The sequence below is a fragment of the Oncorhynchus tshawytscha genome, linkage group LG10, assembly GCF_018296145.1.
Source record: "Oncorhynchus tshawytscha isolate Ot180627B linkage group LG10, Otsh_v2.0, whole genome shotgun sequence".
Lineage (NCBI taxonomy): Eukaryota > Metazoa > Chordata > Actinopteri > Salmoniformes > Salmonidae > Oncorhynchus > Oncorhynchus tshawytscha.
The window spans coordinates 76,157,817-76,184,970 of NC_056438.1; the positions used below are offsets into that span (position 1 = coordinate 76,157,817).

General features: G+C 43.2%; 1 protein-coding gene across 1 annotated transcript in view; it reads left to right on the forward strand.

Moving 5' to 3' along the window:
* Positions 1-27,154, forward strand: part of LOC112236587 (retinal homeobox protein Rx2-like) — a 43,595-nt gene that overhangs the window by 8,082 nt on the left and 8,359 nt on the right. The window contains exons 2-3 of the mRNA XM_024405185.2: positions 20,192-20,513; positions 24,799-25,049. Coding sequence (XP_024260953.2) covers positions 20,192-20,513; positions 24,799-25,049 — 573 coding nt within the window. The remainder of the gene's footprint in view (positions 1-20,191; positions 20,514-24,798; positions 25,050-27,154) is intronic.

Consider the following 27,154-nt stretch of genomic DNA (forward strand, 5'->3'; position numbering starts at 1 on the left):
TGTTCAGAGAGCCACTCTGCAAGGAATTTATGAGCCTGTTCTTTGGTGAAGCTTTGGGGATGGACTCAACCATTAGAATGTATTTATTAGAAAATCACCTTAATCAAGTTAAGTTAAGAAAACCAGAAATATTGCCTTATTAAGGTTTGTTTTTTGTGTGTTTTTTTTTACATTGCATTGAGTGTGAAATTGTCAGTTTTTCCTCCCTGCCATCTCGATGTCATAGAGGATCACAATGGAAATGAGCCTTCTGGGTTTATTGTATTTTTTGTCCTCAATATTTCTTTTACGAACAGTGCCTTCAGAAAGTATTCAGACCCCTTGACTTTTTTCACATTTTATTAGGTTACATCCTTATTCTAAAATGGATTAAATAGTTTTTTCCCTTCATCAATCTACACACAATACCCTTTACTCAGTACTTTGTTGAAGCACATTTGGCAGTGATTACAGCCTCAAGTCTTCTTGGGTATGACGCTACAAGCTTGGCACACCTGAATTTGGAGAGGTTCTCTTATTCTTTTCTTATCCTTTCAAACTATGTCAGGTTTGATGGGCAGCATTGCTGCAGAGCTATTTTCAGGTCTCTCCAGAGATGTTTGATTGGGTCCAAGTCCGGGCACTGGCTGAGCCACTCGAGGACATTCAGAGAGTTGTCCCGAAGTCACTCCTGTCTTGGCTGTGTGCTAAGGGTCGTTGTCCTGTTGGAAGGTGAACCTTTCCCCCCCGTTTGAGGCCCTGCACACTCTGGAGCAGGTTCTCATCAAGGATCTCTCTGTACTTTTCTCTGTTCATCTTTGCCTCAATCCTGACTAGTCTCCCAGTCCCTACTACTGAAAAACATCTCCACTGCATGATGCTGCCACCACCATGCTTCACCATAGTTATGGTTCCAGGTTTCCTCTAGATGTGAAGCTTGGCATTCAGGCCAAATAGTTAAATTTTGGTTTCATCAGACCAGAGAATCTTGTTTCTCATGGTCTGAGAGTGTTGAGGTACCTTTTGACAAACTCCAAGCAGGCTGTCATGTGCCTTTTACTGAGGAGTGGCTTCCATCTGGCCACTCTACCATGAAGGCCTGATTGGTGGAGTGATGCAAAGATGGTTGTCCTTCTGGAAGGTTCTCCCATCTCCACAGAGGAACTCTAGAGCTCTGTCAGAGTGACCATCGGGTTCTTGGTCACCTCCCTGACCAAGGCCCTTCTCCCCCGATTGCTCAGTATGGCCGGTCGGCCAGCTCTAGGAAGAGTCTTGTTTTTCCAAACTTCTTCCATTTATGAATGATGGAGGCCATTATTCTTGGGGACCTTCAATGCTGCAGATTTTCTTTGTTACCCTTCCCCAGATCTGTGCCTTGACAAAATCTTGCCTCGGATCTCTACGGACAATTCCTTCGACCTCATAGCTTGGTTTTTGCTCTGACATGCTCTGACATGCACTGTCAACTGTGGGACCTTATATAAGGTCTTATATAAACAGGTTCAAATCGTGTCCAGACAGTATGGACAGTATGGACAGTCTAGACAGTATATTCAGTATGGACAGTCTAGACAGTATATTCAGTATGGACAGTCTAGACAGTATATTCAGTATGGACAGTCTAGACAGTATATTCAGTACGGACAGTATATACCGTATGACAGTATGGACAGTATAGACAGCATAGACAGTATAGAGAGTATATTCAGTATGGACAGTATATACAGTATGACAGTATGGACAGTATGGACAGTATATTCAGTATGGACAGTATATACAGTATGACAGTATGACCAGTATGGACAGTATGGACAGTATAGACAGTATGGACAGTATGGACAGTATAGACAGTATGGACAGTATAAACAGTATGGACAGTATGGACAGTATAGACAGTATATTCAGTATGGACAGAAGTATGGACAGTATGGACAGTATAGACAGTATGGACAGTATGGACAGTATGGACAGTATAGACAGTATAGACAGTATAGACAGTATGGACAGTATGGACAGTATAGACAGTATATTCAGTATGGACAGAAGTATGGACAGTATGGACAGTATGGACAGTATGGACAGTATGGACAGTATGGACAGTATAGACAGTATAGACAGTATAGACAGTATGGACAGTATATGGACAGTATGGACAGTATGGACAGTATAGACAGTATAGACAGTATGGACAGTATGGACAGTATAGACAGTATAGACAGTATAGACAGTATAGACAGTATATTCAGTATGGACGGTATAGACAGTATAGACAGTATGACAGAATATACAGTATGGACAGTATAGACAGTATAGACAGTATGGACAGTATATACAGTATAGACAGTATATTCAGTATGGACAGTATAGACAGTATATTCAGTATGGACAGTATGGACAGTATAGACAGTATAGACAGTATAGACAGTATGGACAGTATAGACAGTATGGACAGTATAGACAGTATAGACAGTATGGACGGTATAGACAGTATAGACAGTATGACAGAATATACAGTATGGACAGTATAGACAGTATAGACAGTATGGACAGTATAGACAGTATAGACGGTATAGACGGTATAGACAGTATGGACAGTATAGACAGTATGACAGAATATACAGTATAGACAGTATAGACAGTATGGACAGTATAGACAGAATATACAGTATGGACAGTATAGACAGTATAGACAGTATAGACAGAATATACAGTATGGACAGTATAGACAGAATATACAGTATGGACAGTATAGACAGTATATACAGTATAGACAGTATAGACAGTATGACAGAATATACAGTATGGACAGTATAGACAGAATATACAGTATGGACAGTATAGACAGTATGGACAGTATAGACAGAATATACAGTATGGACAGTATAGACAGTATAGACAGTATGACAGAATATACAGTATAGACGGTATAGACAGTATGACAGAATATACAGTATAGACAGTATAGACAGTATAGACAGTATAGACAGTATAGACAGTATGACAGTATAGACAGTATGGACAGTATAGACAGTATGGACAGTATGGACAGTATGGACAGTATAGACAGTATGGACAGTATGGACAGTATAGACAGTATAGACAGAATATACAGTATAGACAGTATAGACAGTATAGACAGTATAGACAGTATGACAGAATATACAGTATAGACAGTATAGACAGTATGACAGAATATACAGTATAGACGGTATAGACAGTATAGACAGTATAGACAGAATATACAGTATGGACAGTATGGACAGTATAGACAGTATAGACAGTATAGACAGTATAGAGTATGACAGTATACAGTATGGACAGTATAGACAGTATATTCAGTATGGACAGTATAGACAGTATGGACAGTATGGACAGTATAGACGGTATAGACAGTATAGACGGTATAGACAGTATAGACAGTATGGACAGTATGGACAGTATAGACAGTATGGACAGTATGGACAGTATAGACAGTATATTCAGTATGGACAGTATGGACAGTATAGACAGTATATACAGTATAGACAGTATCAGTATGGACAGTATAGACAGTATATACAGTATAGACAGTATATTCAGTATGGACAGTATGGACAGTATATTCAGTATGGACAGTATGGACAGTATATTCAGTATGGACAGTATGGACAGTATAGACAGTATATACAGTATGGACAGTATATTCAGTATGGACAGTATAGACAGTATAGACAGTATATACAGTATAGACAGTATATTCAGTATGGACAGTATGGACAGTATATTCAGTATGGACAGTATGGACAGTATATTCAGTATGGACAGTATAGACAGTATAGACAGTATATTCAGTATGGACAGTATATTCAGTATAGACAGTATGACAGAATATACAGTATAGACAGTATATTCAGTATGGACAGTATAGACAGTATATTCAGTATGGACAGTATAGACAGTATGGACAGTATAGACAGTATATTCAGTATGGACAGTATAGACAGTATATACAGTATGGACAGTATATTCAGTATGGACAGTATAGACAGTATATTCAGTATGGACAGTATATTCAGTATAGACAGTATAGACAGTATAGACAGTATGACAGAATATACAGTATGGACAGTATAGACAGTATAGACAGAATATACAGTATAGACAGTATATGCAGTATGGACAGTATATACAGTATGGACAGTATGGACAGTATAGACAGTATATACAGTATAGACAGTATATTCAGTATGGACAGTATGGACAGTATATTCAGTATGGACAGTATAGACAGTATAGACAGAATATACAGTATGGACAGTATATTCAGTATGGACAGTATAGACAGTATATTCAGTATGGACAGTATAGACAGTATATTCAGTATGGACAGTATAGACAGTATATTCAGTATATGGACAGTATAGACAGTATATACAGTATGGACAGTATGGACAGTATATTCAGTATGGACAGTATAGACAGTATGGACAGTATAGACAGTATATTCAGTATGGACAGTATAGACAGTATATTCAGTATGGACAGTATAGACAGTATAGACAGTATGGACAGTATGGACAGTATAGACAGTATATTCAGTATGGACAGTATAGACAGTATAGACAGTATAGACAGTATAGACAGTATGGACAGTATGGACAGTATGTACAGTATAGACAGTATGGACAGTAAGTACTGTGTGGTAGCTGGCTAGTGACATTAACTAAGTTCAAATCAAATTGTATTGGTCACATACACATGGTTAACAGATGTTATTGCAAGTGTAACGAAATGCTTGTGCTTCTAGTTCCAACAGTGCAACAATATCTAACATGTAATCTAACAATTCCACAACAACTACCTAATACTCACAAATCTAAGTAATGGAATGGAATTTGAATATATAAATAAAAATATATGGATGAGCAATGACAAAGCGGCATAGGTAAGATGCAATAGATGGTATAAAATACAGTATATACATATGAGATGAGTAACACAAGATATGTAAACATTATTTAAGTGGCATTATTAAAGTGACTAGTGATCCATTTATTAAAGTGGCCAGTGATTTCAAGTATCTGTGTTAATGATGGCTATTTAACAGTTTGATGGCCTTGAGATATAAGCTGTTTTTCAGTCTGTCGGTCCCAGCTTCGATGCATCTGTACTGACCTCGCCTTCTGGATGGTAGTGGGGTGAACAGGCAGTGGCTCGGGTGGTTGTTGTCCTTAAGTGACATCGGGTGCTGTATGTGTCCTGGAGGGCAGGTAGTTTGCCCCCGGTGATGCGTTGTGCAGATCGCACCACCCTCTGGAGAGCCTTGTGGTTGTGGGCGGTGCAATTGCCATACCAGGCGGTGATATAGCCCGACAGGATGCTCTCAATTGTGCACGGCAACTGTCCCGTCCACAACAGCAAGGCTCTCCACAGGGTTCAGGGCAGGGTACCGAGCGGGGGCCGGTTAGTGATGACTGTTTAGCAGTCTGATGGCCTGGAGAAAGAAGCTGTTTAAAAGTCTCTCGGTCCCAGCTTTGATGCACCTGAACTATCTCCACCTTCTAGACGGTAGTGGGGTGAGTAAGCCGTGACTCGGGTGGCTGAGGTCCTTGATGATCTTCTTGGCCATCCTGTGCTGTAGATGTCCTGGAGGCCATGCAATGTGCACCCGGTGATGCATTGGGCTGTCCGCACCACCCTCTGGAGAGCCCAGCAGTTGCAGGCGGTGCAGTTGCCGTACCAGGTGGTAATGCAGCCTAACAGAATGCTCTAGCTCAGTGGATCCTGAACTTTTTATAGTCCCGTACCCCTTCAAACATTCAACCTCCAGCTGCGTACCCCCTCTAGCACCAGGGTCAGAACACTCTCAAATGTAGTTTTTTTGCCATCATTGGAAGCCTGCCACACACACACTATACGAGACATTGATTAAACATAAGAATAACAGTTTTTCTCACAACCCGGCTCGTGGGAAGTATAGGACCAGGGCACAAATAATAATATAAAAAGAATCAATAGTTTTGCTCTTTATTTAACCATCTTACATATAAAACCTTATTTGTTCATTGAATATTGTGATTAACTCACCACAGGTTAATGAGAAAGGTGTGCTTGAAGGATGCACGTAACTCTGCAACGCTGGGTTGTTTTGGAGAGTGTCAGTCTTAAATCATTTTCCACACACAGTCTGTGCCTGTATTTAGTTTTCATGCTAGTGAGGGCCGAGAATCCACTCTCACATAGGTACGTGGTTGCAAAGGGAATCAGTGTCTTAACAGGGCGATTTGCCAAGGCAGGATAATCTGAGCGCAGGGCGATCCGGATGGAGACAGTGGAAATCTCGCAGCACGGAAGGATCCAACACGTCCTCCACCGGAACCCAGCATCTCTCCTCCGGACCATACCCATCCCAGTCCAAAAGGTACTGAAGGCCCCTCGCCCAACGTCTCCAATCCAGTATGGAACAAACGGAGTACGCCGGGGCTCCCTCGATGTCCAGAGGGGGTGGAGGAACCTCCCGCACCTCAGACTCCTGGAGTGGGCCAACCACCAACGCCAGAGCGCACTGCCTGCTGCCTCGATTCCCAGAGGAACCCAGCTGGCACCGACCGGCAGTGTGACCTCTGTGGCCACGAGCGGGAACCCCCTCCGGTCTCCCTGTGCACCGCCCCTCCCAACTCCATGGGTATCAGAGAGGGGGTGCAGGAGGATGGAACCACCAGACCCCGATCTGAATGGCCGCGAGTAGGTTGTCCAGCCAGATGGACAGGTCCACCAGCTGGTCAAATGTGAGGGTGGTGTCTCTGCAGGCCAGTTCCCTGTGGACGTCCTCGCGCAGACTGCAACGGTAATGATCGATCAGGGCCCTGTTGTTCCATCCCGCGCCGACAGCCAGGGTCCTAAACTCTAGTGCAAACTCCTGGGCGCTCCTCGTCTCCTGCCTCAGATGAAAGAGGCGCTCACCCGCCGCTCTACCCTCGGGCGGGTGGTCGAAGACTGCCCGGAAACGGCGGGTGAACTCCTCAAACTGGTCCAATGCCGCATCTCCCTCTCTCCACACGGCGTTAGCCCACTCCAGGGCTTTCCCGGTGAGGCACGAGACGAGGGCGGACACCCTCTCCCGATCCGATGGAGCCGGGTGAACGGTGGCCAGGTATAGCTCCAGCTGCAGTAGAAACCCTTGGCAGCCCGCAGCCTCTCTGTTGTACTCCTGGGGCAGGGAGAGACGAATTCCACTGGAACCAGATGGAAATGGAGAGCTCGGAGGAGACCCCGGTTGTGCTGGTGGACAACGCAGTCCATGGCGATGCCAAGATGGTGGAGCATTGCTGCATGATCCTGGACGCGCTCCTCCACCTCTATGGCCGGGGTACCTTGTCCTGCTGACTCCATAGCGGTCGGTGATTCTGTAATGTGGTGCGTGCTGGTGGCAGGGAAATCAGGCGCCGGAGAACAAACTTGGTATAAACAGAGTATTTAATGAAAGCTCAAACTCCAAAAACCAATATATACAAAAGAAAGAAAAGTGGGTAAATATAATCTGTCGCACACCATAACAGACACCTGTTATTCAACAAACAATCACCGACAAAGACATGAGGTAAATGGCATACCAATGCTGGATGGCATACCAATGCTGGATGGCATACCAATGGAAGATTACCAAACGTTTTTTTATATACTCAGAGGACCATTATTAGCATGTTTTAACCACTCCTATATAAACGGTATTTCATTATTACTGAAACAGGATCCAAGTGGTATATATAAAGATCTAGTCCCATTGAAAAAATTGAGGCGTCTTGTTATGATGCAAAAATATAATAAATACGTTTTTGTCAGATATTAATCAGACAGGTTTTTTACATGGACGATACATTGGAGATAATATACGGAGCCACTCCTTAGTTGCCCTGGCTGTGTGTTTTGGGTCGTTGTCATGCTGGAAGACCCAGCCATGACCCATCTTCAATTCGCTTACTGAGGGAAGGAGGTTGTTGGCCAAGATCTCGCGATACATGGCCCCATACATCCTCCCCTCAATACGGTGCAGTCGTCCTGTCCCCTTTGCAGAAAAGCATTCCCAGGTTGTACTCATCCTTCTTCTTCCTCCAAACACGGCGAGTGAATTTTAGACCAAAAAGCTCTGTTTTTGTCTCTTCAGACCACATGACCTTCTCCCATTCCTCCTCTGGATCATCCAGATGGTCATTGGCAAACTTCAGACGGGCCTGGACATGTGCTGGCTTGAGCAGGGGGACCTTGCGTGCGCTGCAGGATTTTAATCCATGACGGCATAGTGTGTTACGAATGGTTCTTTGAGACTGTGGTCCCAGCTCTCTTCAGGTCAATGACCAGGTCCTGCCGTGTAGTTCTGGGCTGATCCCTCACCTTCCCCACGAGGTGAGATCTTGCATGGAGCCCCAGACCGAGGGTGATTGACCGTCATCTTGAACTTATTCCATTTTCTAATAATTGCGCCAACAGTTGTTGCCTTCTCACCAAGCTGCTTGCCTATTGTCCTGTAGCCCATCCCAGCCTTGTGCAGGTCTACAATTTTATCCCTGATGTCCTTACACAGCTCTCTGGTCATGGCCATTGTGAAGAGGTTGGAGTCTGTTTGATTGAGTGTGTGGACAGGTGTCTTTTATACAGGTAACAAGTTCAAACAGGTGCAGTTAATACAGGTAATGAGTGTTTCCTGGACTCCTGGACATGGGAGGAGATTTTAGACGGACAGGGACCCTGGAGACAGGCTGGGGAATATCGCCGCCCCAAGGAAGAGCTGGAGGCAGCTAAAGTGGAGAGGCGGCGATATGAGGCAAGGCAGCGCAGCAGGCACGAGAGGCAGCCCCCAAATTTTTTGGGGGGTGGCACACGGGGAGATTGGCAGAGTCAGGCGAGAGACCTGAGCCAACTCTCCATGCTTACCAGAAGCAGCAGGGTACTGGTCAGGCACCGTGTTATGCGGTGAAGCGCACGGTGTCTCCAGTGCGCGCTCATAGCCCGGAGTGCTGTAGGCCAGCCCCCCCGCAAGTGCCATGCGAGAGTGGGCATCCAGCCAGGGAAGATTGTGCCAGCTCAGCGCGTTTGGTCTCCGGTGCGCCGTTTTGGTCCAGGGTATCCTGCGCTGGCTCTGCGTACTGTGTCTCCGGGGCGTTGGGAGGGTTCAGTTTGCCTTATGCCTGCGCTCCGCCCGTGCCGGGCGAATGTGGGCATTGAGCCTAAAGGAGAGGTGTGATTGGTAAGCACCAGATCTCCAGTGCTCCCCCAAGGCCCGGTTCGACCTGTGCCTGCACTCTGGAGGGGCCGGGCTAAAGTGGTCATCCAGCCTGGAGGAGTTGTGCCAAGGCTGCGCACCAGAGCTCCAGTGCTCCACCACAGCCCGGTTCATCGGGTGCCTCCTCCACGCACCAGGTCTCCTGTAGGTCTCCCTAGCCTGGTGGGCCCTGTGGCAGCCCCACGCACCAGGCGGTCTCTCCATCTCCTCCTTCCGGGTTCGCCCTCCTGTCCGGAGCTGCCAGAGGTGCCCTCCTGTCCGGAGCTGCCGGAGTCGCCTTCCTGTCCGGAGCTGCCAGAGTCACCCTTCACTCCAGACTCGACCTCCAGTCCTAAGCCTGCAGTGCAGCCCTTCAGTCCAGAATCGCTCTTCAGTCCAGACTCGCCCTCCAGTCCGGGGCCTGCAGTGCAGCCCCTCAGTCCAGAGGCGCCCCTCAGTCCAGAGGCGCCCCTCAGTCCAGAGGCGCCCCTCAGTCCAGGGCCTTCAGTCCAGGGTCGACAGTGAGGGTCCCCGCTCTAGAGGCGTCACCTAAGTGGGCCGAGCCAGAGGTGGAGCGGGGTCCACGTCCCACACCAGAGCTGCCACCGCGGAGTAATGCCCACCCAGACCCTCCCCTGTAGGTTCAGGTTTTGCGTCCGCACCTTTGGGGGGGGTACTGTTACACCCTGACCGTAGAGAGCTTTTTATGTCTCTATTTTTGGTTTGGTCAGGGTGTGATTTGGGTAGGCATTCTATGTTCATGTTTCTATGTTTTCTATTTCTTTGTATTTGGCCAGGTATGGTTCTCAATCAGGGACAGCTGTCTATCGTTGTCTCTGATTGGGAATCATACTTAGGTAGCTTTTTCCCCTCCTTCTGTGTGGGATCTTGTTCTTCGTTTGTGACCAGGTAGTCTGCACCACGAAGCTGTTCGGTCGTTGTTTTCTTTATTGTTTTGTTTTGTCTAAAAGTTTCACTTCAATCAATAAATATTATGTGGAACTCAAGGAACGCTGCGCTGCGCCTTGGTCTCATCCTTCCGACGGCAGCCGTTACAAAAGGTATATTCTAAAAAATGTGTGTATATGTAGGTACAGTATATATGAATATTGGTATGTGTTTATATATATTTTTATTTATATATTTTATGAAACTCTTGGAGGACAATAGAAGTTAATATATAAACATTTGAGAGACTAGTCAAGGACCATATCACCTCCACCCTACCTGACACCCTTGACCCACTCCAATTTGCTTACCGCCCAAATAGGTCCACAGACGATGCAATCTCAACCACACTGCACACTGCCCTAACCCATCTGGACAAGAGGAATACCTATGTGAGAATGCTGTTCATCGACTACAGCTCGGCATTCAACACCATAGTACCCTCCAAGCTCGTCATCAAGCTCGAGACCCTGGGTCTCGACCCCGCCCTGTGCAACTGGGTACTGGACTTCCTGACGGGCCGCCCCCAGGTGGTGAGGGTAGGCAACAACATCTCCTCCCCGCTGATCCTCAACACTGGGGCCCCACAAGGGTGCGTTCTGAGCCCTCTCCTGTACTCCCTGTTCACCCACGACTGCGTGGCCATGCACGCCTCCAACTCAATCATCAAGTTTGCGGACGACACAACAGTGGTAGGCTTGATTACCAACAACGACGAGACGGCCTACAGGGAGGAGGTGAGGGCCCTCGGAGTGTGGTGTCAGGAAAATAACCTCACACTCAACGTCAACAAAACTAAGGAGATGATTGTGGACTTCAGGAAACAGCAGAGGGAACACCCCCCATCCACATCGATGGAACAGTAGTGGAGAGGGTAGCAAGTTTTAAGTTCCTCGGCATACACATCACAGACAAACTGAATTGGTCCACTCACACAGACAGCATCGTGAGGAAGGCGCAGCAGCGCCTCTTCAACCTCAGGAGGCTGAAGAAATTCGGCTTGTCACCAAAAGCACTCACAAACTTCTACAGATGCACAATCGAGAGCATCCTGGCGGGCTGTATCACCGCCTGGTATGGCAACTGCACCGCCCTCAACCGTAAGGCTCTCCAGAGGGTAGTGAGGTCTGCACAACGCATCACCGGGGGCAAACTACCTGCCCTCCAGGACACCTACACCACCCGATGCTACAGGAAGGCCATAAAGATCATCAAGGACATCAACCACCCGAGCCACTGCCTGTTCACCCCACTGCCATCCAGAAGGCGAGGTCAGTACAGGTGCATCAAAGCTGGGACCGAGAGACTGAAAAACAGCTTCTATCTCAAGGCCATCAGACTGTTAAACAGCCACCACTAACATTGAGTGGCTACTGCCAACACACTGTCAATGACACTGACTCTACTCCAGCCACTTTAATCATGGGAATTGATGGGAAATGATGTAAATATATCACTAGCCACTTTAAACAATGCTACCTTATATAATGTTACTTACCCTACATTGTTCATCTCATATGCATACGTTGATACTGTACTCTATATCATCGACTGCATCCTTATGTAATACATGTATCACTAGCCACTTTAACTATGCCACTTGGTTTACATACTTATCTCATATGTATATACTGTACTCGATATCATCTACTGTATCTTGCCTATGCTGCTCTGTACCATCACTCATTCATATATCCTTATGTACATATTCTTTATCCCCTTACACTGTGTATGACAGTAGTTTTTTTTGGAATTGTTAGTTAGATTACTTGCTCATTATTACTGCATTGTTGGAACTAGAAGCACAAGCATTTCGCTACACTCGCATTAACATCTGCTAACCATGTGTATGTGACAAATAAAATTTGATTTGATTTGATTTGATTTTTTTATTATTTAGATGTCAGATTTTATTCTTCCATAGTTGATGAGAGCTCTGCAATCAAAGTATCAGTGCAAACTTCACTCGGGCTCTTTAGCCCATTAGCTACAAATGCTGTACTGAATTGATTACATAATTAGCAACTAATTAACTCTAGTTACTCCTGCCCTGTCAACCTGCCAGCCCAGCTTAACGCTAGTTACTACTGCCCTGTCAACCTGCCAGCCCAACCAGTCAATGGGGATAACATACTAGCTTTAACCATCAGCAAAGCTAGCCATATGAGAGACAAAGGATTAATTATACTGAACAAAAATATAAACACAAAATGCAACAATTTGAAATATTTTACTGAGGTACAGTTCAGATAAGGAAATAAGTAAATTGATATACATTCATTGGGCCCTAATCTATGGATTTTACTTGACTGTAAATACAGATGTGCATCTGTTGGTCACAGATCCCTTTAAAAAAAATGGCCTCACAATGGGCCTCAGGTACTCATCACGGTATCTCTATGCATTCAAATAGCCATCAATAAAATGTGTTTGTTGTCCATAGCTTATGCCTGCCCGTACCATAACCCCACCATCACCATGGGGCACTGTTCACAATGTTGACATCAGCAAACGACTCTCCCACACGACGCCATACACGTGGTCTGCGGTTGTGAGGCCGGATGGACGTACTGCTAAATTCTCAAAAAGGACGTTGGAGGTGGCTTATGGTAGAGAAATGAACATTCAATTCTCTGGCAACAACTCTGATGGACATTCCAGCAGTCAGTATGCCAATTGCACTCTCCCTCAACTTAAGACATCTGTGGCATTGTGTCGTGTAACAAAACTGCATATTTTAGAGTGGCCATTGTCCCCAGCACAAGGTGCACCTGTGTAATGATCGTGCTGTTTAATCAGATTCTTGATATGCCACAACTGTCAGGTGGATGGATTACCTGTATCTTGGCAAAGGAGAAATGCTCACTAACAGGGATGTAAACAAATTTGTGCATAACATTTGAGAGAAACAAGCATTTTTTGTTGTTGTTGTGAGTATGAAACATTTCTGGTATCTTTTATTTCAGCTCATGAAACATGGGACCCACACTTTATATGTTGCATTTATATTTTTGTTCAGTGTTATTGAATGTCCTTACAGTAATATAATTTAAGTCTAGGATTCTAGGAAACCCAGGAGACTTGTCCCCGGCTGACCCTGGCAAACGTGATCTCTCATCCAGGACTAGTAATGAACGTTATTTGTCCAATCAAACATTTTACTTCATGCATTCAGTCACCTCCTCGTGTAAGATATTCATACTTTCTATATCACTGAACCATTAACAATATCTTGATTTAATTGTCTACTAACTGAATTACACCCCGACTAAAGTCATAGCATTGCAGAGCTGTTTGTATTTATTTTGGATCTCTGGTGACATGTCTTGTGGGGTATAAATGGGTGTCTGAGCTGTGTGCCAGTAGTTCAAACAGAAAGCTCGGTGCATTCAACATATCAATACCTCTCATAAATACAAGTAGTGATGAAGTTAATCTCTCCTTCACTTTCAGCCAGGAGAGATTGACATTAATATTAGCTCTCCATGTACATCCAGGGGCCTGTCAGGCTGCCCTGTTCTGAGCCAATTGCAATTTTCCTAAATCCCTTTTTGTGGCAACTGACTGAACATTAGTCCAAGTGCGACAAAACTAGGGCCCGTAGGACCTGCCTTGATGATAGTGCTGTTAAGAAGGCAGAGCAGCGCTTTATAATGGACAGACTTCTCCCGATTTTAGCTACAATCCAGGGTTACTCCAAGCAGTTTAGACACCTCAACTTGCTCAATTTTCACATTATTTATTACAAGATTTAGTTGAGGTTTAGGGTTTGAGATCAACCGTAAACATACAGCATCGGGAGAGTTGTCATAAATATACCTTTCTTTACCAAAACATGACATTGCAGTGGTCAGGCATAGGGATACACATTTCACATGATCCTGTGTGTTTCTCCATGCTGGGCGTATGCCTTATGACCAACGTGACATGGTGTGATGAAAGAAACATACAGGAACTCAAATCCTTCTGTTCACCTGATTTAGAATTCCTCACAATCAAATGTAGACCGCATTATCTACCAAGAGAATTCTCTTCGATTATAATCACAGCCGTATATATCCCCCCCCAAGCAGACACATCGATGGCTCTGAACGAACTTTATTTAACTCTCTGCAAACTGGAAACGATTTATCCGGAGGCTGCATTCATTGTAGCTGGGGATTTTAACAAGGCTAATCTGAAAACAAGACTCCCTAAATTTTATCAGCATATCGATTGCGCAACCAGGGGTGGAAAGACCCTGGATCATTGTTACTCTAACTTCCGCGACGCATATAAGGCCCTGCCCCGCCCCCTTTCGGAAAAGCTGACCACGACTCCATTTTGTTGATCCCTGCCTACAGACAGAAACTAAAACAAGAAGCTCCCACGCTGAGGTCTGTCCAACGCTGGTCTGACCAAGCTGACTCCACACTCCAAGACTGCTTCCATCACGTGGACTGGGAGATGTTTCGTATTGCGTCAGACAACAACATTGACGAATACGCTGATTCGTTGTGCGAGTTCATTAGCACGTGCGTTGAAGATGTCGTTCCCATAGCAACGATTAAAACATTCCCTAACCAGAAACCGTGGATTGATGGCAGCATTCGTGTGAAACTGAAGGCGCGAACCACTGCTTTTAATCAGGGCAAGGTGTCTGGTAACATGACTGAATACAAACAGTGCAGCTATTCCCTCCGCAAGGCTATCAAACAAGCTAAGTGCCAGTACAGAGACAAAGTAGAATCTCAATTCAACGGCTCAGACACAAGAGGCATGTGGCAGGGTCTACAGTCAATCACGGACTACAGGAAGAAACCCAGCCCAGTCACGGACCAGGATGTCTTGCTCCTAGGCAGACTAAATAACTTTTTTGCCCGCTTTGAGGACAATACAGTGCCACTGACACGGCCTGCAACGAAAACATGCGGTCTCTCCTTCACTGCAGCCGAAGTGAGTAAGACATTTAAACGTGTTAACCCTCGCAAGGCTGCAGGCCCAGACGGCATCCCCAGCCGCGCCCTCTGAGCATGCGCAGACCAGCTGGCCGGTGTGTTTACGGACATATTCAATCAATCCCTATACCAGTCTGCTGTTCCCACATGCTTCAAGAGGGCCACCATTGTTCCTGTTCCCAAGAAAGCTAAGGTAACTGAGCTAAACAACTACCGCCCCGTAGCACTCACTTCCGTCATCATGAAGTGCTTTGAGAGACTAGTCAAGGCAATTTGCTTACAACATCTCCTCCCCGCTGATCCTCAACACTGGGGCCCCACAAGGGTGCGTTCTGAGCCCTCTCCTGTACTCCCTGTTCACCCACGACTGCGTGGCCACGCACGCCTCCAACTCAATCATCAAGTTTGCGGACGACACAACAGTGGTAGGCTTGATTACCAATAACGACGAGACGGCCTACAGGGAGGAGGTGAGGGCCCTCGGAGTGTGGTGTCAGGAAAATAACCTCACACTCAACGTCAACAAAACTAAGGAGATGATTGTGGACTTCAGGAAACAGCAGAGGGAACACCCCCATCCACATCGATGGAACAGTAGTGGAGAGGGTAGCAAGTTTTAAGTTCCTCGGCATACACATCACAGACAAACTGAATTGGTCCACTCACACAGACAGCATCGTGAGGAAGGCGCAGCAGCGCCTCTTCAACCTCAGGAGGCTGAAGAAATTCGGCTTGTCACCAAAAGCACTCACAAACTTCTACAGATGCACAATCGAGAGCATCCTGGCGGGCTGTATCACCGCCTGGTATGGCAACTGCACCGCCCTCAACCGTAAGGCTCTCCAGAGGGTAGTGAGGTCTGCACAACGCATCACTGGGGGCAAACTACCTGCCCTCCAGGACACCTACACCACCCGATGCTACAGGAAGGCCATAAAGATCATCAAGGACATCAACCACCCGAGCCACTGCCTGTTCACCCCGCTGTCATCCAGAAGGCGAGGTCAGTACAGGTGCATCAAAGCTGGGACCGAGAGACTGAAAAACAGATTCTATCTCAAGGCCATCAGACTGTTAAACAGCCACCACTAACATTGAGTGGCTACTGCCAACACACTGTCAATGACACTGACTCTACTCCAGCCACTTTAATAATGGGAATTGATGGGAAATTATGTAAATATATCACTAGCCACTTTAAACAATGCTACCTTATATAATGTTACTTACCCTACATTATTCATCTCATATGCATACGTAGATACTGTACTCTATATCATCGACTGCATCCTTATGTAATACATGTATCACTAGCCACTTTAACTATGCCACTTGGTTTACATACTCATCTCATATGTATATACTGTACTCAATATCATCTACCGTATCTTGCCTATGCTGCTCTGTACCATCACTCATTCATATATCCTTATGTACATATTCTTTATCCCCTTACACTGTGTATAAGACAGTAGTTTTTTGGAATTGTTAGTTAGATTACTTGTTCGTTATTACTGCATTGTCGGAACTAGAAGCACAAGCATTTCGCTACACTCACATTAACATCTGCTAACCATGTGTATGTGACAAATAAAATTTGATTTGATTTGATTTTGAACTTCTGACATAAGAGAACATCTCTGGTGAAGTCCTTAGGCTCATTAAGGTGAGGGTTGATCTTTGTGACACTTAGCTTCCTCAGCTTTAGGCCAACCAGCTGGCTGCAGGGAAACCCATAGCAGGGGCCAGAAAGAGGCCAAACCAGGCCTTAGGAGCAATATAGGACCAGCCCATTCCACCTTTGACAAGGTACCAGGGCTGGGAGGCCAAACCTGGGTTACTATGGTGAAATTACATTATTACATGCCACCTGACTGTGTTGGGACGGCATTGGTGGTCAAGATAAGTATATAGATTGTTATTAAAATATATGCATTGTTATTAAAATATATGAACTGTTATTTGCTTAGTTAGTAGTTAGTATTTACATTGCTACTTACTTACATAGATAGTTATGATCCCAAATATAAGTTACTGATGCTAAATATAACCTAATGATGCTAATTTAACACTGACTTATTTCATCTCAACTCAGGAAATGTAGTTAACAAAGCTAGGTAATAATATTCCATACAATAAAATACAAGCTCATCCAACTTCAAATGTCACATTAGCGAGGTAACTCTGGTTATTTAAAAACATAACTATGTACATACACGTAGAATAAGGCAAAGGGTGGCTACTTTGAAGAATCTAAAATGTTAAATATATTTTGATTTGTTTATCACTTTTTTGGTTACTACATGATTCCATATGTGTTATTTCATAGTTTTGATGTCTTCACCCTAGTTTTTCATAGTTTTGACCCTTGAATGAGTGTGTTCAAACTTTTGACTGGTACTGTATAAAAAAAGCAACAAAAATATTTAATTTTATGTTTAAATTACTCTTGCCTTTGCCGTATTCGATATAATATATCATTATTAGTGTGGCAGTAAATGCAAGCAGGCATTGCTCATTTCTCTTATATCCTAACATTCTTTTCAAAATGCACAAGTACTCAAACAAGGGCCGAGCAACTCTATCCTGGTTGTGTTCAAACAAACCAGCCTGGCTAGAGGAGAACAAAGCCAATTTATACAAACCATAATGGAAGCAAGCCATATCAGGGTTCAGAAAAGCTGTGCCCAAATGAAGAGCCTACCCTTGGATTAGAGTGTGAGAAGTGATAGAGGTGTCATGTTTCTAAAACATGTATAATGTTACTTTGGTGCCATGAATTTAAGATAATTAAGTTCATTACTGATGTTAACTTAACACTGACTTGTGTCGTGGTAAGTGAGCTATTAACTCTAGGTAACACAATATTCCATACATTGTTTTAAGCTTTTAAAGCTTAACATTTTACATCAATGGGGTATCTATTTTTAAGTTGAAACGGCTAACCTTAGACTTAATTTATTCCAAGTTCCATTAAACATTATATATTTATATTGTGTTTACATGACAAGGGCCGTACTCAAGAGAATAATCCTTTTCAAGGAAATATACAATTATAAATGCACATGTATACATAGTCATTGTTCGTTTCTCTTATAACCCAGCCATCTTTTCATAATCCACAAGCGCTAAAACAAGGGTTTATTAGAATACATTTGGTTCATGTCTTTCCTGTTCAGACCAGTTTGTGTCCAGCCAAAGCATACTACATCACTGTATATCTCTGTATATTCTCTCATATATTGTGTGTAATGAAGGGATTACAAGAACCATTATCTTTTAAACAATAGATTTTCTGAAAGAAAGTTTTGTCAAAGCCTTCATTAGCCGAGGCCTCCCTCTGTGGTCTGAATACAGGCCACATTCTACAGCAATTACTTGGCCAGAAAACAACTGCCAATCATTCTTAAAGGGGAAGGATTCCAATTAATAAACCTCTTAAATACTCTGGTTTCCCTCCGTATCTAGTGAACAGTCAAACAGACAGTGGCTATAGCCAGAGGGGAGGAACTCCATTGAGTGTTCCTACTTAGTAGTTGTCGTTGAAGACTTTGAAGGACTTTACCCGGGGAGGTTGGGAGGAGCAGGTGCACAGCTAACGGAACTCCCATCCGCTGTCATTTGCAACTTGTCGGACAGAGGAGCCACAACTTACGGCTCAGCATTGAAAGAGGATGTGTGTAGTATAACTAAGCTACCTGTATAGAGGTAAGTACATTTATAAATGTCGCTAGTGATTATTGCTGTTTATTTTGAGTTGATAGTACTATTACTACTTAGTTACAACTACTTGTTGTTAAAGATACCATTATTGTTAAGATATTTCTTAATTTTATTTCATTGCCTCATGTTTTTCCAATTTCATAAGGCGTACTTTATCTGAATGCATATATTGTGGAGTGGCAGGTAGTCTAGTGGTTAGAGCGTTGGGCCAGTAACTGAAAGGTTCGCTAGATTGAATCCCCGAGCTGACAAGGTAAAAATATGTTATTCTGCCCCTGAACAAAGGCAGTTAACCCACTGTTCCTAGGCCGTCATTGTAAATAAGAATTTGTTCTTAACTGACTTGCCTAGTTACATTTTTAAAAATTGTCCTACAATCTTTAAAAACGATCAAATACATTTTTAGGGTGGAATGAATTATCATATTTATTCATAGACCCAAATATCAAACATAATGTATTATATAATCGAGTCATTTTATATCCGTTTGGCTGATAAATGTAGCTAGCCCGAGTGGCACAGAGGTCTAAGGCACTGCATCTCAGTGCTAGAGGCATTGCCACAGACCCTGGTTCGATTCTGGGCAATATCACAACCGACCGTATTCAGGAGTCCCATAGGGTGGCGCACAATTGGCCCAGCGCCGTCCAGGTTAGGGGAGGGTTTGGCTGGGTTAGGCCATCATTGTAAAATAAGAATTTGTTCTTAACTGACTTGCCTTGTTAAAATAAGTTTATTTAAAAAAACCCTGTTCATCATTTCAGATCATATTTTTTTAACTAACCAGAAAATGTGTATTGTCTTTAAACATATTTATTTAAAGAAATTATATATATTTTAATATATGCTTTTTCATTAAAAAAACAAACAATTCTTTACTGATGCATGAGTCAGATTTTGACCCTTAAGTAAAAATATTCTGCTGAAAAATAACTTTTGCATGAAAACAATACAGAATATAAGTTCAGGTTTGGTTTCTTTCAGTCATGCATGTATCATAAAGAATAAGGAATTTCAGATGTGAATTAAGCATATCAACGACAAATATATCCACAGTTTTCCAATTAAAGGCTAATTACTTGTTACTGGAGTAACATTCTAGCCATTCTATCATTGCATTTGCACAATACGAACAAGTGACATCTATGCACATTCACAACCAAACTTGTCAGTTCAGCAAGTAGTGTGTTGATGATACCAACATGTCTAACTCTCCAAACTCTGTTTTGCAGACTGACAGGAAATCCAAGGACACGATCTGCTCTGGCTTTCTCTCTCTTGATATAATCCCTATGTGACAAATGACAACCTGTAGTGCTGTCTGTCACGTGTCCAACTATATCTGAGGGTGGCCCCTCAGCAGTAGGAAGAGGTCCTCTGGATACATTTGTCGATGGATACCTTGGGAATGGTGGGCGACGGCTGCCTGTCACCAGACAACTACCATGACATGCTGAAGGGAGGGGGGTCTAGCGGAGGAGGCCGGGTCCACAGCATCGACGTGATCTTGGGCTTCAGTAAGGACCAGGACCCTCTGCTGACCCCTGTGGGGGACGTGGGGATCCATAATGTGGCCACTGAAGGCCTGGAGGACCACCAGGGGAAGCAGGTCAAGTCAGACCCTTACGGACAGCTGGCCAGCCTGGGGGACAGCACACAGCACTCTGACTTCCATGGTCAGTACACTGGTTTTAATTGAATGATTGCATTTATTACATAATTGAATTCACATATCCAGAGACTTATGTCAATTTTCGTTGATGTGATAATGATGTGATATTGACGTGATATTGATATGATAATCATGTGATATTGATATGATAATGATGTGATATTGACGTGATAATGATGTGATATTGACGTGATAATGATGTGACATTGATGTGATAATGACGCGATAATGATGTGATATTGACGTGATAATGATGTGACATTGATGTGATAATGACGCGATAATGATGTGATATTGATGCGATAATGATGTGATATTGACGTGAAAATGATGTGATATGGATGTGATAATGTGATATCGATATGATATTGATATGATAATGGTATGATATTGATATGATAATGGGGTGATATTGATACGATAACGATGTGATATCGATATGATAATGGTGTGGTATCGATATGATAATGATGTGATAATGATGTGATATCGATATGATATTGATGTGATAATGATGTGATATTGACGTGATAATGATGTGATATTGACGTGATATTGATGTGACATCTGACGTGTCACGAGAGACAAACTATAACAGCACAAGGACAATGACATGGTGGGGGGGGTTAATGGGGAATATATGTTGGTCACAGATTGGACAACAATAGTTGGACCAGTAAAGACGTTCCCTTTTCTCCAGTCGAAGGAATAGTCATAATGTTTGTTTAGATAACCTCATCCAGGAGGAAAGGCAAAGTCCAGGGACAGTTGAAAGCACACTGTGGTAATCTCATCCAGGAGAAAAGGCAAAGTCCAGGGACAGTTGAAAGCACACTGTGGTAATCTCATCCAGGAGAAAAGGCAAAGTCCAGGGACAGTTGAAAGCACACTGTGGTAACCTCATCCAGGAGGAAAGGCAGGGATAGTTGAAAGCACACTGTGGTAATCTCATCCAGGAGGAAAGGCAGGGATAGTTGAAAGCACACTTTGCTCAGGTTCTTATTTTTGGCAAAGATTCAGAGACTAGAACACTACAGTACAATTACAATGCTGGACTTTACATTTCTAGCTACTTTTATACTTGTTGTACTGAGTATTTCTCCCAGAACAATACTGGCATGGCATAACAATTATCTATCACCTTAACATTACAGCATAGTGAATTAAGGAGACCACTTTTGCTGCCTTCCTCGCATGCTTGTTACCAAGCCAATGATCTGATGATAATCTCAATTGAGCCTCAATTGATTTGGATTAATGAATTAACAAACTCTGATGGGATCTACCATCCGTCAACCACGTGAAGTGGGGTTTCAACCTCACCCTGTTTTCTGACAAAATTAGATCTGGTACTTGGGTGAGTGGAGAAGCCAAGTAAAGTGTCTGTGTAGATTAGAACTGGCCAGCCTAGGGCACACGTGGACACTCAGGTTTAACAGGTGGCATCTGTCCTCATGGGATTACTGGGCCTGAGGAATGCAGTGAAGACAATATGACATCACCCGCCGAGAGAGAAGAGGCCTGCAGCTTGCATTGCCTTTAGGCTCTGTTGCAATATACAGTTGAAGTCGAAAGTTTACATACACTTAGGTTGGAGTCATTAAAACTCATTAAAAAAGTTTTTCAACCCCTCCACACATTTATTGTAAACAAACTATAGTTATGGCAAGTCGGTTAGGACATCTACTTTGTGCATGACACAAGTACTTTTCCAACAATTGTTTACAGACAAATGATTTCACTTACAATTCACTGTATCACAATTCCAGTGGGTCTGTGCCTTTAAGTTGACTGTGCCTTTAACCTCTTGGAACTCTAGGGGCAGTATTTTCATTTTTGGAAAAAAAAACATTCCCGTTTTAAACGGGATATTTTGTCAGGAAAAGATACTAGAATATGCATATAATTGACAGCTTTCGATAGAAAACACTCTAACGTTTCCAAAACTGTAAAGATATTGTCTGTGAGTATAACAAAACTGATGTTGCAAGCGAAAGCCTGAGAAAAATCCAATCCGGAAGTGCCCCAGGTTTTGAAAGCGCTGCATTCCAATGACTCCCTATTCAGCTGTGAATGTACCATCAACGAGCTTACGCTTTCTACGTATTCCCCAAGGTGTCTACAGCATTGTGACGTAGTTTTACGCATTTCTGTTGAAGAATAGTCGTATGCGGGCACATTGCGTAAGTGGTCACATGGTGGCTCCGAGAGAGATTCTCGCGTAAAGTACAGAGGTAGCCATTACTCCAATCGGTCCTAGAGAAAAAGGAATTGTCCCGACGGATATATTATCGAATAGATATTAGAAAAACACCTTGAGGATGGATTCTAAACAACGTTTGCCATGTTTCTGTCGATATTATGGAGCTAATTTGGAATATTTTTCGGCGTTGTGGTGACCGCAATTTCCGGGCGATTTCTCAGCCAAACGTGAAGAACAAACGGAGCTGTTTCGCCTACAAAAATAATATTTTGGGAAAAATGAACTTTGGCTATCTACCTGGGAGTCTCATGAGTGAAAACATCCAAAGTTCATCAAAGGTAAACGATTTAATTTGATTGCTTTTCTGATTTCCGTGACAAGGTTGCCTGCTGCTAGCAAGGCATAATGCTATGCTAGGCTATGATAAACTTACACAAATGCTTGTCTAGCGTTGGCTGTAAAGCATATTTTGAAAATCTGAGATGACAGGGTGATTAACAAAAGGCTAAGCTATGTCTCAATATATTTCATTTGTGATTTTCATAAATAGGAATATTTTCTAGGCATATTTATGTCCGCTGCGTTATGCTAATTCGTTTGAGGCGATGATTACGCTCCTGCATGCGGGTTTGGGAAAACAGCTTGGAAAATTCCAGAAAATGATGTCATGGCTTTAGAAGCTTCTGATAGGCTATTTGACATCATTTGAGTCAATTGGAGGTGTACCTGTGGATGTATTTCAAGGCCTACCTTCAAACTCAGCGCCTCTTTGCTTCACATCATGGGAAAATCAAAAGAAATCAGCCAAGACCTCATAAAAAAATTGTAGACCACCACAAGTCTGGTTCATCCTTGGGAACAATTTCCAAAAGCCTGAAGGTACCACATTCATCTGTACAAACAATAGTACGCAAGTATAAACAAATCAATCCCAGAACAACAGCGAAGGGCCTTAAGAAGATGCTGGATCTATATCCACAGTAAAAACGAATCCTTAATCAACATAACCTAAAATGCCGCTCAGCAAAGAAGAAGCCACTGCTCCAAAACCGCCATAAAAAAGCCAGACTACGGTTTGCAACTGCACATGGGGGTCGTACATTTTGGAGAAATGTCCTCTGGTCTGATGAAACAAATATAGAACTGTTTGGCCATAATGACCATCGTTATGTTTGGAGAAAAAAGGGGGAGGCTTGTAAGCCGAAGAACACCATCCTAACCGTGAAGCATGGGGGTCGCAGCATCATGTTGTGGGGGTGCTTTACTGCAGGAGGGACTGGTGCACTTCACAAATTAGATGGCATCATGATATATTGAGGCAACATCTCAAGACATCAGTCAGGAAGTTATTAAAGCTTGGTCGCAAATGGTCTTCCAAATGGACAATGACCCCAAGCATACTTCCAAAGTTGGGGCAAAATGGCTTAAGGACAACCAAGTCAAGGTATTGGAGTGGCCATCACAAAGCCCTGACCTCAATCGTATAGAAAATTTGTGGGCACAACTGAAAAAGCGTGTGTGAGCAAGGAGGCCTACAAACCTGACTCAGTTACACCAGCTCTGTCAGGAGGGATGGGCCATAATTCACCCAACTTATTGTGGGAAGCTTGTGGAAGGCTACCCAAAATGTTTGACCCAAGTTAAACAATTTAAAGGCAATGCTACCAAATACTATTTGAGTGTATGTAAACTTCTGACCCACTGGGAATGTGATGAAAGAAATAAAATATGAAATCATTCTCTCTACTATTATTCTGACATTTCACATTCTTAAAATAAAGTGGTGATCCTAACTTTTACTAGGATTAAATGTCAGGAATTGTGAAAAACTGACTAAAAATATTTTTGGCTAAGGTGTATGTAAACTTCCGACTTCAACTGTATATCTTAAGTAGCATGCTAGTGCTAAAATAAACAGTATATTCAATACCTTACACCATTTACACTAAATGGAAACAAAATAGCATATAGTCCACCTTTCTAACCATGTTAGCCAACGGGAAGACCACGTTTGGTACAGTAAGTAGAACTGGCACTGCCGAATTAACAGAAAGGCTCATGACAAACATCCTCTTCTACTGTTTACCTGCAGAGTCAGGCCTTTTCTCCAGTGATAAGTGTGATGGGGACCTGGGGGACCTCCAGAAGGGGTTGGACAGCGACAGGGGGAAGTCACCTGAGCCACCAGAGGAAGACCACCCCAGGAAGAAGCACCGGCGTAACCGCACCACCTTCACCACCTACCAACTCCATGAGCTGGAGCGGGCCTTTGAGAAGTCCCACTACCCTGACGTCTACAGCAGAGAAGAGCTGGCCATGAAGGTTAACCTCCCAGAGGTTCGCGTACAGGTATGGCACATCCGGCTAACTACTAATACCAATACCAGTACCAATGAACTACTACTACCAGCACCAATGAATTACTACTACCAGTACCAATTAACTACTACTACCAGTACCAATTAACTACTACTACCAGTACCAATTAACTACTACTACCAGTACCAATTAACTACTACTACCAGTACCAATTAACTACTACTACCAGTACCAATTAACTACCAGTACCAATTAACGACTACTACCAGTACCAATTAACGACTACTACCAGTACCAATTAACTACTACTACCAGTACCAATTAACTACTAATACCAGTACCAATTAACTACTACTACCAATACCAATTAACTACTACTACCAGAACCAATCAACGACTACTACCAGAACCAATCAATGACTACTACCAGTACCAAATAACTACTACTACCAGAACCAATTAACGACTACTACCAGTACCAATTAATGATGTCTACCAGTACCAATGAACTACTACTACCAGTACCAATTAACTACTACTAACAGTACCAATGAACGACTACTACCAGTACCAATTAATGACTACTACCAATACCAATTAACGACTATTACCAGTACCAATTAACTACTACTACCAGTACCAATTAACTACTACTACCAGTACCAATTAACTACTACTACCAGTACCAATGAACTACTACTACCAGTACCAATGAACTACTACTACCAGTACCAATGAACTACTACTACCAGTACCAATTAACTACTACTACCAGTACCAATGAACTACTACTACCAGTACCAATTAACTACTACTACCAGTACCAATTAACTACTACTACCAGTACCAATTAACTACTACTACCAGTACCAATTAACTACTACTACTACCAGTACCAATTAACTACTACTACTACCAGTACCAATTAACGACTACTACCAGTACCAATTAACGACTACTACCAGTACCAATTAACGACTACTACCAGTACCAATTAACGACTACTACCAGTACCAATTAACGACTACTACCAGGACCAATTAACGACTACTACCAGGACCAATTAATGACTACTACCAGTACCCATTAACTACTACCAGTACCAATTAACGACTACTACCAGTACCAATTAACGACTACTACCAATACCAATTAACGACTACTACCAGTACCAATTAACGACTACTACCAGTACCAATTAACTACTACCAGTACCAATTAACGACTACTACCAATACCAATTAACAACCACTACCAATACCAATTAACAACCACTACCAGTACCAATTAACGACCACTACCAGTACCAATTAACGACTACTACCAGAACCAATTAACTACTACTACCAGTACCAATTAACGACTACTACCAGAACCAATTAACTACTAATACCAGTACCAATTAATGAGTACTAATTATATTGCATGTACTGTTGCCTTTGCCTATCTAGTACAATACACTAATAATACTGTCCAGGTATGGAGCCTCCTGCTGTCTACTATCACTATTCTATTAATCAATCAATCAAATGTAGTTAATAAAGCCCTTTTTACATCAGCCGATGTCACAAAGTGCTATTCAGAAACCCAGCCTAAAACCCCAAACAGCAAGCACTAGCATTAGCACTGGCACTACTACTAAAGTTACTACTACTTCTACTACTACTACTACTACTAAAGTTACTACTACTAAAGTTATTATTAAATCAAATCAAAATCAAATCAAATTTATTTATATAGCCCTTCGTACATCAGCTGATATCTCAAAGTGCTGTACAGAAACCCAGCCTAAAACCCCAAACAGCAAGCAATGCAGGTGTAGAAGCACGGTGGCTAGGAAAAACTCCCTAGAAAGGCCAAAACCTAGGAAGAAACCTAGAGAGGAACCAGGCTATGTGGGGTGGCCAGTCCTCTTCTGGCTGTGCCGGGTGGAGATTATAACAGAACATGGCCAAGATGTTCAAATGTTCATAAATGACCAGCATGGTCGAATAATAATAAGGCAGAACAGTTGAAACTGGAGCAGCAGCACAGTCAGGTGGAAGTTGAAACTGGAGCAGCAGCATGGCCAGGTGGACTGGGGACAGCAAGGAGTCATCATGTCAGGTAGTCCTGGGGCATGGTCCTAGGGCTCA